General features: G+C 31.0%; 1 protein-coding gene across 2 annotated transcripts; it reads right to left on the bottom strand.

The window, feature by feature from the left end:
* Positions 1–1,002: 1,002 nt before the first annotated feature.
* Positions 1,003–12,444, bottom strand: LOC129987544 (cytochrome P450 4C1-like). 2 transcript variants are annotated; one of them, XM_056095511.1, is made up of 6 exons: positions 12,330–12,396; positions 12,016–12,128; positions 9,161–9,287; positions 3,476–3,593; positions 2,804–2,892; positions 1,003–1,310 (listed from the first exon to the last, which is right to left on the bottom strand). In XM_056095511.1, exons 3-6 carry the CDS (start codon positions 9,284–9,286, stop codon positions 1,248–1,250), a joined length of 396 nt encoding a protein of 131 aa, XP_055951486.1. In that variant the 5' UTR covers position 9,287; positions 12,016–12,128; positions 12,330–12,396; the 3' UTR covers positions 1,003–1,247. The 2 variants fall into 2 exon arrangements, with proteins under 2 accessions (XP_055951486.1, XP_055951487.1); XM_056095512.1 differs by lacking the exon at positions 12,016–12,128 and having other exon boundaries at positions 12,330–12,444.
* Positions 12,445–16,192: the final 3,748 nt, after the last annotated feature.

The raw sequence follows: 16,192 nt of genomic DNA, 5'->3' as shown, positions 1-16,192 counted from the left end.
ATGAAGCTTAATAAGAAATTAAATAAATTTAATACAATAATTAAACCAAACTATGAAATATTATTCAGTTTTAACACCAAAACCACTGAGTGACGGAGGGTATGAAATTTTAAATTGACTTAAAATGGATATTAACAGAAATTGTTTATTGTACTTACCTGTGAAATGATACAGGACTATCCTTAGAAGCCTTTTCTTTGCATCCAATTGCACAGCAATAGTTAATCATGGCTTAAATAAGTTTTAAAAACCAACAGTGAAAAGCGAGAAAAAATCTGCCATTGAAATATAATGGGAACCGGAGAATGAGGTTACAGTGAACACAAATTCTGTCCACAAGTCACGTGATTTTATCTTGTCCTACACCAAAGTAGGGTTGCACTCCCTCTATCAGTATCTCAGCTCTATGGTTGTGACAGTCTCCACGAGATGGCGCAGGCGGAGCCAGAAAGAACACTAACTCTAGTATATTGAATGAAACTGGAGAGTGGGTGTTGACTGTTCAGGTTGAATGGCTGTGAACCGTGGTAGCACGATGAGGTGTCCACGCTGTAATATGTACCAAAATGTAAATATGTACAATAGAACCTATATTTAACACTAGACACCGTTTAGAAGTGAGTTCTTTCAGAGGATGGACCCTTCACTCCCACATATATTATCTTGAATAGCCTTTTATTTTTAATTTTCGAACGTCACTGTTTGCAATAAAACCAGCAAGAGATCTCTCTCAACCTTCTCACATAAGTTAATAATAGGTGCATTTTGTGTTCAACTTCGTCATATACTGATGTCAATTGTGTATGCATTTTAAACAGTTCTCCATCTGATCAAATTTGAATTCTAAACCACATTCCCAATTGCATTAACTACCTTACTGTGTTTTTATATTACCTATTAACTTAAACGTACAGACTGATCAACAATCAAGGAATTTAAGAATTTTATTTCCAAGTCTTCAGTAATCGATTCATCTGGTCACGGATAGTTCTAGTTCACTTTCAGACCCTGGTCATATTCTGATTATTATCTTTCTACCTTACGGTGATAACGGCCTTCCAGGGATAAGCGGAGCAGTGACGGAGTCAAGCTAGTACTGAACTAAGCTGTGCACTATTGTCTGCAGTAGATTCTTGTTGTATGCTGCACGTCTCGACTGAAGATAATCGTCTTCTGTGCTGTATATAGTTGCCGTCTTTGTGCTGTCCTGTGTGTCTTCGTGTAAATAAACGGCGTTATTTTATTTTCTACTGCCGCCTGCTGATTGAGCGTTCTTCACACCATATAACATCAACTATCCAAACGAACCCCTGAAATTTCGTGACAATATTAATATTTTACAATCTTGAATGTGAAATACAAATTGGAGATAACTGAAATATTCAGAACGTTTTATCTTGACATTTAAAAATGGCTTTACTGTTTAGAGCATTTCGATTCTAAAGAACTAAATTTTGAAAATTTGTTTACGTCTTTATGTTCATGTCTATGTTTGTGTGTTTACGTTAATGCAAAAATACAATTGATAGACCAGTGAAACTTGGAATATAACATATTCTTAACGTAAGAAATTATAGATAAGATTGCAATTTAGGATCAATTAGGATAAGAACCAATAGATTTTTTTTCTCAGGAAAAAACATTCTACTTTGTGAACAGATGCTAGAAAATCTACGTGAAGGTTTAAACATATCATATTATGTCATGAAAAGATTAAAAGTGCAATGTATTTGATCTGTAAAATATTAGCAATATGGGAAAAATAAAAAATTAATTTTAACAATTGAAAGCTGCAAAATAAAGTTTTAGTCACGTTTCTCAGACAACAATTAAAAGGGGTTTATCTCTCATTTTAGCTTAACACTCAGTTTAAAGAATTTATTTGACAAGAGCAAGTATGAATACACCCATTTGCTTATGCTGTTTCAGTTTTTTTTTTTCCCCTTCTTTTTCTTCTTCTTTAGAATGCAAAAAATCGTTTGTATTTAAATTACCTCGAAGTTTTATAATCCTTTGAAACTATTTAACAGACTGACGCCTTTCTGTATGTTTGAAAATAGAAGCTATTTAAAAAAAAAGGTATAAAATTAAGGATATACGGGATATTTAGTTGAACGTTTACAAGCAGAAGATAGTTCTTGTTACTTCATAATCCTTTCTATAGTCATTTCAGGTTTAAAAGCATAGAAATGTTCCTTTTTCTTTCAATTTTGAACGAAAGGATGAATTTTCACATAAGAGATAGTTTTCTTTTTCATGGCAGGGTTAATCAAGAATTTTGTTTCTGACTTGCTGCGTTTGTCCACCAAGTTACTTGCTTTCGAAAAATTATAATGTTTTAGCTTTTTCACTCCTCATAGTCTTTTATTATCCAAGAGAAATGTAAATTTCAGAAGAAGAAACGCATTTTATTCTCTTTATTGGAGTGCTGAAGGAGAAGTCAGTTTTATATTATAAATTAAAAATAATTGGGGTTTAAATAAGAATACTGAACATTTTACTACCACCTGGACTGAAATTTCAAGCGCAAAGGTCTGGTACTCCGAAGAAAAACATATGGGCAGATAATCACCTTTTCTCTGTTGTCCAATGATGTGACATAGAAGCGCCTTAGGATACTTGATAAAATTATTTTCGGCAGATAATTACTTTTTCTCTGTTGTCTAATGATGTGACATAGAAGCGCCTTAGGATACTTGATAAAATTACTTTCGGCAGATAATCACCTTTTCTCTGTTGTCTAATGATGTGACATAGAAGCGCCTTAAGATACTTGATAAAATTATTTTCGGCAGATAATCACCTTTTCTCTGTTGTCTAATGATGTGACATAGAAGCGCCTTAGGATACTTGATAAAATTACTTTCATTTCCATCACTGAGTATTTCTGACCTATGAACAAAAAACCGCATGTAATCACCAATAAAAAAAACATAGAAAAGTAATAAATTCGTTTAATATAATATTCTAACTCTTCAACATAAAATATGTTTAATAAAATAAATTCAGTAATTATTTAGTCAAAAGAGATCATTTGCATTTGATCCTAGATTTAAGTAATAAATCTATTACACGAAAATGTTATTTTAACTCATCACATAAACAGAAAGAAAATTTCACTTTGAAAATAATTATTTTAAAAATTTAAGAACACTTCGTAAAACTATATTCAAAAGTAAATAAAATAATTAAATTCATATAGAGGGAAAATCCAAAGAAACAAATGGTTACAGTGAAATGAATTTTTTTTCTTCACTTTTACTGATTTATTTAAGCTCGAATTCAAGACTCACATATTTTAAATCTTTTCATTATTTTTTCTAATATTTATATGGGATTCGCCAACTCTGAAGAAATTGTAAATAAAAATGTACTTTTAAAAATGATCTTTATTAAACTTTTTTTAATTAATGCTTTGGTTTTTTATAATAATTAGAGAAGTTCCATACCCGATTATTGAAATTTAAATTCTTACCTATGCAGTTCCGAGGTCCAGCAGAAAAAGGAACATAAGAATAAGGATGTCTTTTTTTTACTATTTTCTGGTAGGAAGCGATCTGGATTTGGAAATGATTCACGATCTCGGTGCAGGACTAAAATAAAAATGAGGCATAAAGTATCAGGATGTACGGTATATCCAGCTGAAATTTCAAGCGGTTTTATCACAGTAGTCTCTGTATATGCTTTAGAAACGATACGAGTAATTCAAAGAAACGAGTTAGTATTGTTTCATATTGAATAGAGATAATTAGAAAACCATACGTTGCCACACAAAACACTGAATATACAAATATTTTTCTTCCAGAACAATCGTCATAGTGCGCATATTAAAGAAAATTTATAAAAAAGTCATAATACAGATTCGAAATATTCTAATGCAGTATAACCATATAATTAAAGTAAAATAAGAATAATACTCCCAAATTCATAATATGCATGTCTAATTATTATTATTATTTCAACCTAGCATTTTTAGAAACTGCAAAACTATCGTCTATTAACTATTGAATAGTAAATAATTATTTTAGAATATGCACACGCATTAAAAATCATTTTTGCACCTTTGAATTTATTTGCATTCAAAACATTATAATATTGAGATATGGACAAACAATTTGAAACAAAGAATTATTAATAATAAAAGAAGATAAAGTTAACGGTTACACTTACAAACTTTAAAGGGCATTTTATTTTCTCTCAAAAGAAGTCTTCCATTTCCATTTTTGATTTCGATCTGCAATCGGCTCTTGTTATCATTTCAATTTTCTTTTCTTTTATTGTCTGTGGTGAAGATTGCAATAATTCTAACGCAAATGTAATATCATAAAATAAAGAGGATTATATACAAGTCTATATTCTCTTAATTCTTATTCATTACTAGTCTTCAAACTTCAGTAATTAATAATTATTGATAAGAGTATCATTTCACTGTCTTTCCAGAGGTACAATGAGAGCAAACAATACGCAGGCTTTAGAAACATAATTGTTTATTCTCTGAATAATTATTCATTGTTGAAAATTGGACATTGGTAAGATTTTTTATAATGTATATTGGTCTAAATATTACCACATACATTAACCAATTGTATAATGAGGGTAAATGAATCTAAGAAGAAAGAATCATGTTCTGAGACAGCATATTCTTCAAATTATCATTATTTTCTCTTAATTAAATAATGCTAAATTTTTTTTTGTATCTACAAATATAAATATTACCATACATCTTTTCCAGACGAAAAGGGAGAGTGACACCTATTGTGTAGAATTTATATTTCATGAACACTAATTGAAAAGGACTCATCACTTCTCAATTCTGGTTCTTCTATATTCTCCCTCGTACTCCTTCTTCACGCCACTTTCTTGTGTCAGACGGTGCAAACACTGTACTAGCGCCTCTGTACTAGAATATTATTCATACTGTGCAAATACATTAAATATCATATTTTCCTCATAGTTTTATGTAGAAATACAAGAATTATACATAGGAATATATAATTCTTGCAGAAGACTCAGTTCACACCCATCCCCCCCCCCAGTACTTCTTCTTCACAACACTTTCTTGTGACAGCCGGTGCAAACACTGTACTAGCGCCTCTGTACTATAATATTATTCATACTGTGCAAATACATTAAATATCATATTTTCCTCATAGTTTTATGTAGAAATACAAGAATTATACATAGGAATATATAATTCTTGCAGAAGACTCAGTTCACACCCATCCCCCCCAGTACTCCTTCTTCACTACACTTTCTTGTGACAGCCGGTACAAACACTGTACTAGCGCCTCTGTACTAGAATATTATTCATACTGTGCAAATACATTAAATATCATATTTCCTAATAGTTTTATGTAGAAATACAAGAATTATACATAGGAATATATAATTCTTACAGAAGACTCAGTTCACACCCATCCCCCCCCCAGTACTTCTTCTTCACTACACTTTCTTGTGACAGCCGGTGCAAACACTGTACTAGCGGCTCTGTACTAGAATATTATTCATACTGTGCAAATACATTAAATATCATATTTTCCTCATAGTTTTATGTAGAAATACAAGAATTATACATAGGAATATATAATTCTTGCAGAAGACTCAGTTCACACCCATCCCCCCCAATACTCCTTCTTCACTACACTTTCTTGTGACAGCCGGTGCAAACACTGTACTAGCGCCTCTGTACTATAATATTATTCATACTGTGCAAATACATTAAATATCATATTTTCCTCATAGTTTTATGTAGAAATACAAGAATTATACATAGGAATATATAATTCTTGCAGAAGACTCAGTTCACACTCATCCCCCCCCAGTACTCCTTCTTCACTACACTTTCTTGTGACAGCCGGTGCAAACATTGTACTAGCGCCTCTGTACTATAATATTATTCATACTGCGCAAATACATTAAATATCATATTTTGCTCATAGTTTTATGTAGAAATACAAGAATTATACATAGGAATATATAATTCTTGCAGAAGACTCAGTTCACACCCATCCCCCCCAGTACTCTTTCTTCACTACACTTTCTTGTGACAGCCGGTGCAAACACTGTACTAGCGCCTCTGTACTATAATATTATTCATACTGTGCAAATACATTAAATATCATATTTTCCTCATAGTTTTATGTAGAAACACAAGAATTATACATAGGAATATATAATTCTTGCAGAAGACTCAGTTCACACCCATCCCCCCCCCCAGTATTCCTTCTTCACTACACTTTCTTGTGACAGCCGGTGCAAACACTGTACTAGCGCCTCTGTACTATAATATTATTCATACTGTGCAAATACATTAAATATCATATTTTCCTCATAGTTTTATGTAGAAATACAAGAATTATACATAGGAATATATAATTCTTGCAGAAGACTCAGTTCACCCCCCCCCAGTACTCCTTCTTCACTACACTTTCTTGTGACAGCCGGTGCAAACACTGTACTAGCGCCTCTGTACTATAATATTATTCATACTGTGCAAATACATTAAATATCATATTTTCCTCATAATTTTATGTAGAAATACAAGAATTATACATAGGAATATATAATTCTTGCAGAAGACTCAGTTCACACCCATCCCCCCCCAGTACTCCTTCTTCACTACACTTTCTTGTGACAGCCGGTGCAAACACTGTACTAGCGCCTCTGTACTATAATATTATTCATACTGTGCAAATACATTAAATATCATATTTTCCTCATAATTTTATGTAGAAATACAAGAATTATACATAGGAATATATAATTCTTGCAGAAGACTCAGTTCACACCCATCCCCCCCAGTACTCCTTCTTCACTACACTTTCTTGTGACAGCCGGTGCAAACACTGTACTAGCGCCTCTGTACTATAATATTATTCATACTGTGCAAATACATTAAATATCATATTTTCCTCATAATTTTATGTAGAAATACAAGAATTATACATAGGAATATATAATTCTTGCAGAAGACTCAGTTCACACCCATCCCCCCCCCAGTACTCCTTCTTCACTACACTTTCTTGTGACAGCCGGTGCAAACACTGTACTAGCGCCTCTGTACTATAATATTATTCATACTGTGCAAATACATTAAATATCATATTTTCCTCATATTTTTATGTAGAAATACAAGAATTATACATAGGAATATATAATTCTTGCAGAAGAATCAGTTCACACCCATCCCCCCCCCCAGTACTCCTTCTTCACTACACTTTCTTGTGACAGCCGGTGCAAACACTGTACTAGCGCCTCTGTACTATAATATTATTCATACTGTGCAAATACATTAAATATCATATTTTCCTCATAATTTTATGTAGAAATACAAGAATTATACATAGGAATATATAATTCTTGCAGAAGACTCAGTTCACACCCATCCCCCCCAGTACTCCTTCTTCACTACACTTTCTTGTGACAGCCGGTGCAAACACTGTACTAGCGCCTCTGTACTATAATATTATTCATACTGTGCAAATACATTAAATATCATATTTTCCTCATAATTTTATGTAGAAATACAAGAATTATACATAGGAATATATAATTCTTGCAGAAGACTCAGTTCACACCCATCCCCCCCCCCAGTACTCCTTCTTCACTACACTTTCTTGTGACAGCCGGTGCAAACACTGTACTAGCGCCTCTGTACTATAATATTATTCATACTGTGCAAATACATTAAATATCATATTTTCCTCATAGTTTTATGTAGAAATACAAGAATTATACATAGGAATATATAATTCTTGCAGAAGACTCAGTTCACACCCATCCCCCCCCAGTACTCCTTCTTCACTACACTTTCTTGTGACAGCCGGTGCAAACACTGTACTAGCGCCTCTGTACTATAATATTATTCATACTGTGCAAATACATTAAATATCATATTTTCCTCATAATTTTATGTAGAAATACAAGAATTATACATAGGAATATATAATTCTTGCAGAAGACTCAGTTCACACCCTTCCCCCCCAGTACTACTTTCTTCACTACACTTTCTTGTGACAGCCGGTGCAAACACTGTACTAGCGCCTCTGTACTATAATATTATTCATACTGTGCAAATACATTAAATATCATATTTTCCTCATAATTTTATGTAGAAATACAAGAATTATACATAGGAATATATAATTCTTGCAGAAGACTCAGTTCACACCCATCCCCCCCCCAGTACTCCTTCTTCACTACACTTTCTTGTGACAGCCGGTGCAAACACTGTACTAGCGCCTCTGTACTATAATATTATTCATACTGTGCAAATACATTAAATATCATATTTTCCTCATAGTTTTATGTAGAAATACAAGAATTATACATAGGAATATATAGTTCTTGGCAGAAGACTCAGTTCACCCCCCCCCCTTACTCCTTCTTTACTACACTTTCTTGTGACAGCCGGTGCAAACATTGTACTAGCGCCTCTGTACTAGAAACTTATTCATACTGTGCAAATACATTAAATATCATATTTTCCTCATAGTTTTATGTAGAAATACAAGAATTATACATAGGAATATATAGTTCTTGCAGAAGATTCAATTCGTATATAGATGTGCAAGAATAAAGTACCATATCAGAGGTCTATACATAAAAAAAAATTTTTAATGATCTCTTCAAGAAAAAATTTCAATGTTAACTTTATTTAGAAATGTGTAAGAAATTTGATAATACTTTATGAGTTGTATCATAAAGAATATATCATTCATCATATTTAGGTTTAAATAATTTGTAATTGTTAAAATGTTTCAATACATCATATCTGAAATAGAATAAAAAATGAGAGATTCTCAAATTTGAACAAGATAAATAAATATTTTTTCATGTAATTTAGCACAGAACAGTAGGCTGCAATGTTAGTGTTTAGTGCACAGACTTTATTTTCACAAATATTTACAGCAAATATTGGAACGAAAAGTATGAGAAGATGAGATAGTTCGTAACATCTATAATTTAGAAATGAAATACACGTCGTCAGGTTTGAACAAGATGAAATATTTAATATTGTAAGCAAACTGGTCGAATAGTAGTTATATTTAATAATTTTAAGAATTCAATAAATTTTATTTTAATTCAAAAATTCAGAGAATAAATCAAAATATTATAATTCAAAGAAAAGAGTTGTTTTCACTAAGTAAAGTTGTTCTACCTTCTCACTTAATCCATGAAGAATCTGGACATTAGTCTTGAACTGTTTGCCACATGAAGTCAAGTTGAAGATGATGTCCGGATATAGCCATGGTCGCAGTCCTCGGTACATGAAAATGTCTTCCATTCTGATGAAATTAAATGGATGAATTGAAGTAATCAACATTCATGAAGACATACTAAGATGATTTTTAAAAGATTATTTTGAGGAATTATGGAATTTTTTATAACAGAAATGCAATTAAACGCTTAAAAAACAATTAGTGAAACAATTCAGTTCACTCATAATGGTACAGACATATAGAAAAACTGGTATTGTCTTTTAAAAAAGTAGTCAGATGTTTATTATTTCTCTTAATCCATAAAAGTTAAACTGAATACAGATATGTCATTTAATTTGGAAATAAGCTCTGTTTAAAAATATATAAATTGCATTCGCATTAGGGACCACCTACATATTTAAATAAGTAGAATCTTTAAAATTTTGAAGTGAAACTCTCAATTTTTTATCTTTTAAGGGGTTTCAGGATTCTTAACAATCACCCATGGAATTAAAGAAAAATATTGTTGTTCCAGAATGTCTATTTTAGAAATGAAACAATTGTGAAATTTGAATTTCAACCATAGAATATTTATTTACAATTACGTTGTTTATCATGTTTTCATGTAATTTCAAGAAAAAAATTAAAAAGTAATAAAGAAATATAAATCGGATGTTTTTTGGTTTTTTTTTTTTTTTTTTCAAAATCTTAGAAATCAGTATTTTATTGAGAGCTGGATTCTGAATTTACAAATTTGTCAAATTTTACAAAATTAATACTAATTTGCATATAAGTATTCTGTTTTGAAATTCTACACACTTTTTATAAAACTTTTTGAAAAAAAATATTTTTAAAAAACAATTATTTTAAAAAAACAGAAATTTTAAGGAAAAAATCTAAATAAAATTCATGCAAAATTTTTTCTGTGAAAAATTTATCTAAAAATTGATGTGCAAGTCATGGAAGAATTTATTTTCAGCCTGTTCATGAAATTTTAGATTAATAGAATATGTAGTTTTTGAGAAATTTTGCGCACAAGCTCAATTTTTTTTCTTTGAGAGAGAGAGAGAGAGAGAGAGTGAGAAATTATATTAAAATAAAAAAAATTGTGAAAAAAGAATTTGAACAATGGTATGGAAATTAAAAAACCCCAGGAGCATAGACAATGCCCATAAATAGAGCAAATTGTTCCATTTCTTTTGAAATTTTTTTTTGTCTTAATGTATTTCAAAAAATGCTGCTGTTTTATGTCTTTTGGCATTCTTGCAGTGGAAGTTACTGTTAACAATAATGTATACTGTTAATGTATATGTATAATGTTACTGTTAATGCATACTGGCTTAAAATTAAATAGCAAATGTTTAATAAATGCGTAATACAGTTAAACTTCATTAACGTGCATGACTTGATCCCGATTTTTAATCATAATTCGAAACTCTCTATTAGTGAAAAAAAAATTTCATACAATTTGTCCAAAATAGAATAATTCGTTCCATGACGAAAGAATATTCAAAAAAATTTATAATGTCATTCATTACACATAATACATCATTTTTACATGAAAATTAATTTTCCTTACATTTTGGGCTCCGTTGAAAATCAGACACAGCTTTAACATAAATTTTTAATGCTCATAATTACTACCTTATCAGGGTAAATCATCTGAACGTCAATGCAGCAGTGTCTAATATTTTCAGCCTCTTCCTTATTTCACTGAAAATTTATGCAATATCGTGCATAATTATTATCTTCCTTGACGACTGCTTGTTCTGATACACATCGCAACTTCAAGTTATGCTTGTATTTGAGCTGGAATGTTGCTGAAATATTTCCGACTCATATCGCAATATGAGAAGTTTATCAAAGTATTTGAATATTTTTTCAGAATTGATATTTTTATATTTATCTTATCTTTGTTCTGGAATTATAGGATAATATTTTCATAAAATTTTTATTTTACGGTAGTAGAAACTGATCAGCGTTGACTAAATATTTAATTACAATGTAAATAATTTAATATTCAAAAAAGAAATATTATTTCGTTTATTTTACAAGTTTGTACAGTTCGTGTATATGGGTTTGTACAGTGCATGTATATGAGTTTGCACAGTGCATGTATATGGGTCTGTATAGTGTATGCTATTCATTTAATTTTCTAGCACCCTTTTAGGAAATTGAAATTGACGAATGCATATAAATGTAGAAATAGATACCATTTGATTGATTTTGATTTCAGTTATAAAATTTAAATATAAATTTTTTGACTTCAGTCATAAAATTTATATATAAATTTGTTAAATTTGCTCTGGAAATTTCACTCTATTCTATTTTCAGACAAACACATTAGTTGTAATGCCATGATTAAGTTTTAAAACTTCAAAGAATACATTTATTTATTTAGTTTCTTTTAATGAAAATCTCATTTGATACCTGTTTCTTTATTTAAATCTAATATAATTTAAAACTTCAAAAATGTTAAATATTACGAATGTTGTTGTTTATAATGGCACTTGCCATGCACAAGCTCGCTGACAAAGTCAGCGATTTTAAGCCAAGGTAGCGTCTCTTGTTTTAGTAGCGCCAACTAGGGCCAAGAATACGTCTTAGCTACTCACACATCTCATTCGCTTGCACAACCCCTTTTTACAGGGGGGCACATTCACACATCTCACAGATAGAACAGAGGAAGAACAACCATGCCCGTACCGGGACTCGAACCCAGGACGCCCAGAACACGGGGAAGACGGGCTACCCCTATGCCAGGACGCCGGTATGAATGCATTTAATAGAATATTACGATACCGCATTTTCCTACCTCTACAGTTTCCGGTGTGTAGAATAGAATTAATTGTTTAAACAGAAGAGCTCCTCTCACAATACCTTTCGTTCCATATAATATACAAAGAGCCAATAACCACTGAAGTGTCACTAAAATAAAGAAAAAGATGTAAAATCGGCAAATGAAGTAAAACAATAATGTGTAATAGCTCGCTACTTGATGTCATCAAAATATAGCCGAGTGATTAGGCCAAATTTGTCTTTTAAATTTGTTTATTTATAACTTCACAGTCGGACAAAACACATAACATAAAAACATCCACAAACATATAAACAATAGGAAATTCATACATTACAACATTTGTAAATCCACTCCCACGACCATCATCTTAATCCAGAAGATAGAACACCATCATCAGGCATCAATGACCTTATACTTTCAACACCACTTAACACAACACAACATAGAACACCCCCCGCCCCCCCCCAAAAAAAACTCTCAGTCCGCAGAACGTTCTACTGGTGTGATATCATCATATTTTTGCTCTAAACCAATACCGTGCTGACATCTATCGGCCGTTCTGGCAATTACCGAGTCAAATTCTTTACACTACTTAAATTTAACACATGTTTGTTCTTGCTGTACTTCCTATTATACGGGTCGATTTAAACAAAATACTTGACAAATTAATTCTAGTTTGACTAACTAAAATTACTTTAAGGATAAATCGATCCACATGTAAAAAAGCTGCAGATGATTTTTTTTTAAAATTTATATAACTAATTAACTGACTAACAATAAATTTTATCAATGAGTTTAAAACTGTAAAATGAAAAATATGTGCTAAGTTTGAATTGCCAGTAACCAAACTGTTTGAATAAAAATTGTGAAACAGAAATTGCCTTCAGAGATTTGTGGAAAGATTGATCGATTAGCATTAAATTTCATAATCACGCCACTCAATACTTTGAAATGAAAAATATGGTAAGATTGAAATGTGTCTAATCAAATTATTTGAAAGAAAATTTTGAATATCCTATTATAAAATATAATTTATTTTTCCAGAGGTCAACTAAGATGGTTGATGTTCCCAATAATGTGCGAACTATTAAAGCAATAAAGGAAAAATGGTAACATACGAAATACATTAATAAAGAACTTCAAAAAAAAGTATCATTATGTTGTTGGGTAAGGAATGCGATTGAGTAAGGAATATATGAACATATGCTCAAAACGACTCAAGAAATTTTGATGAAACTTAATATTCATTATTCTCATTGTTCGAAATGGGAAATGAAATATCAAGAATGAAAACAAATCCTAATCAAAATTAAAAACTGATTGAAATAAACTAAATTGATAAATTTGAATAACATTTATAGAACTGTTTTATCTTTCCGCAATTTTCATGGAATATGGTTTAATAAATCTTTCAACTACCAGAGAATAGCAAATAAGGATTGGTTTGTAAATTATTTTATTAAAATGTGTGAAATATTCCCTACATATAAATATATTAAAGTAAGGCAATAGTATATATATTGCCTGTAATAACTACAACTTCTTTTTTTGAACTGAAGTCACTCTAGGAGTATAATGATATAATGAAATTTTTATTGTTCATTGTGTATGAGACTTACTTTGTATTTAAATGATTATTTACGGCAATGTGAAATTAATAATATTATTATTATTTTATATGCAAGATCTTTATGACGGAGACTTCGTGAAATTTTTCCTGAATAATATAGTTTTAAACACTTTAACCGTCATGCCAATTAATAAGAGTGCTTTGAACTACCACATGTCAATATATAAAGGTAATAACATAATATTCTACGACATTATAAATGTCTTATAATTTCCAAATGAGAAATAACGTTAAAAGAGAATATTGACGCATATAATTAACAGCCATTTCCGTTTGAGATGTCGTCAACATCATCACTGTAGATATTATTCTTAACATCAAAGTTACTTAACATATTTGTCAGATGAGTGTATGGTGAGAGATCCAGAAAGATAGAAAACGGATAACGATGCTTTAGTCATCAATAAAACAAAAAGCCGATAAAAAAAAAACTAAATATATGTGCAACCAAAGTATACATGAGAGAGCACTTTCAAAAGTCAACAACATACATTAGTCGAATAAAATGATAGCACAATATAGCTTATATCTTAGAAACCTTGCCTTTTAGTAATTTTCCAAAGAGAGAATTCACTCACTGACTGATCGTGTATGTCTTATATGTGCACCTTTGCTCGTATAATTTCCTTAAAAGGTTATGGAAGTTTCTAAAAGTATCGTACTTCTCGAGTCAGAATAGAGATACCATTAAAATCACTATATTTTTAAAAGCCTTCACACTTATTGCGAAATTCGTGTTAATACGCCAAATTAATTCCATTCTTGGCAAAAAGGCGTGACGATTCTATTGATGCAGTGCATGGATTGCTCTCCAAAAAATGAGGAGAAAAAGAGAAAAGTGCGTATTTCTACTTGGCTGATTCTTTAAAAGAAATAAAGAATGATTTTCTTAAAACTTTTGATTAAATATCACACCAGATCTTCCAATTCCATACGTAACTCTGTTGCTTGAATCTTGAAAATTTCCAAAAGTTTGACGAGCTGAAAAGAGTACAGAATTTAAAATGTGTACTTTGATTCGAATGTAATATCACAGGAACGTCATAACATGAAATCGGTTTCTAAAGGGTTCTTCAACTATTATCGATAATTATTGACAGGGAAGAGGAATTGCTCATTACATTTGGTAAAATATTCCCCATGTCTGTCCGTATAGGAAAAATGTACCAGAATACACAAAGTAATTATTTTAAATGTGGTAAACAAAATATAGCATTATAAGATCCCTATAATTTGTACCTTGGATCCTATTTTCATTCCGCAATCTTAGTATTATCTTCACCATTTATCAACTTCGGTAGGCATTAGATCTCAGTAAAATTGCTTTCGTGTTTTACTTAACGTTTCGATAAGCCCAAAAAGCAATCCGCTTGTGGTGCTATGAGTCGTTCGCAAAATATCTGTATTCTGAATTATTCGTCGCTGGCAAGATCATTTATCTTCAAACTTCCACTAACGATATATAAGGAATTAAAGAGAGGATTTTAAAATATAAGGAATTAAAAAGAGCTTAGTGTAAATTTGTAGCAGGATTCTTCGGAACGATTTCTTGCCTAGATGATCCATATCTTGAAGTTAGTTTCTTGTACAAAGTTGGCAGGGTGTCTGGATTTTTTTAGTTAAATTTTCTAGATCTCGTTTAAAGAATAGGAGATTACAACTGTTGTTGCTAAATATTTCATGGTAATGTTTGGCTCCATTCCCTGTTTTTTCTCGTAGTGTTTCTAGATCTCAATGTATTCTGTTTTACAAAGAACGTCTGAATATCCGCGAACGGTCATATCATTGCCGTATATTGTCTAAAAACCCAAAACTTTCCTGTATACTGTTCCACGTCACGTTCCTCTTCAAGTCTACATTAAATTGGAAATTTTCACGATCGAAAATATAGCGATAGATGAAATTTACCGTTCTCTCTGTTGGAATTAGTCTAATCCATCCATACGTCCGTGTATGTTTGCTTTTTCAACGATAGGAGTATTTAAGAAAATGTTAGGAACTATATAAATAAATTCTTTTCTCTAATTTCTTCATCAAAATGTCTTTTCTTAAAATTGTTGCATCTTGTCTTGTAAAAAGTTACTGGAACTATAAACAACCAATATATATAATATTCAAACAAATTCTTCCAAGCAAGATTTTTGTCTCTGCTAATTGTGAAAATTTTCAATCGTTCTTCAGTGACTTTATTCAAAGAATACAGCATAAAACAGCAAAACAGTCATAAATTGGTTGTTTTTCTTTTAATAGTTTAACACCCCCTTTCTCATGCCTCCATGTGGTTCAAAATTACGAGGTCCGTCCCAAAATAGCCCTAGTGTTGCATTAAAACGGGACGTTAATATAACTAAATTAAATTGAACTCGAACAAATACAGATTTTACTTGTTGCACAATAAAGGTAAGTAATTAACATATTCATTTGATTCTGCATATAGATGTCATATATCAATGATGTTTGTTTAATGGATAATTAATCATACTTATCAGTCTGATTTCTGATGTCGAGACTGTATGCTCTGCAAATAATTTAATCACCTCTGAATTTCAAATCTATTGAAAT

This window comes from Argiope bruennichi, chromosome 10, assembly GCF_947563725.1.
Source record: "Argiope bruennichi chromosome 10, qqArgBrue1.1, whole genome shotgun sequence".
Taxonomy (NCBI): domain Eukaryota; kingdom Metazoa; phylum Arthropoda; class Arachnida; order Araneae; family Araneidae; genus Argiope; species Argiope bruennichi.
Note: the sequence above shows the minus strand (reverse complement) of the source record. Positions and strands in the feature narration are given on the sequence as shown.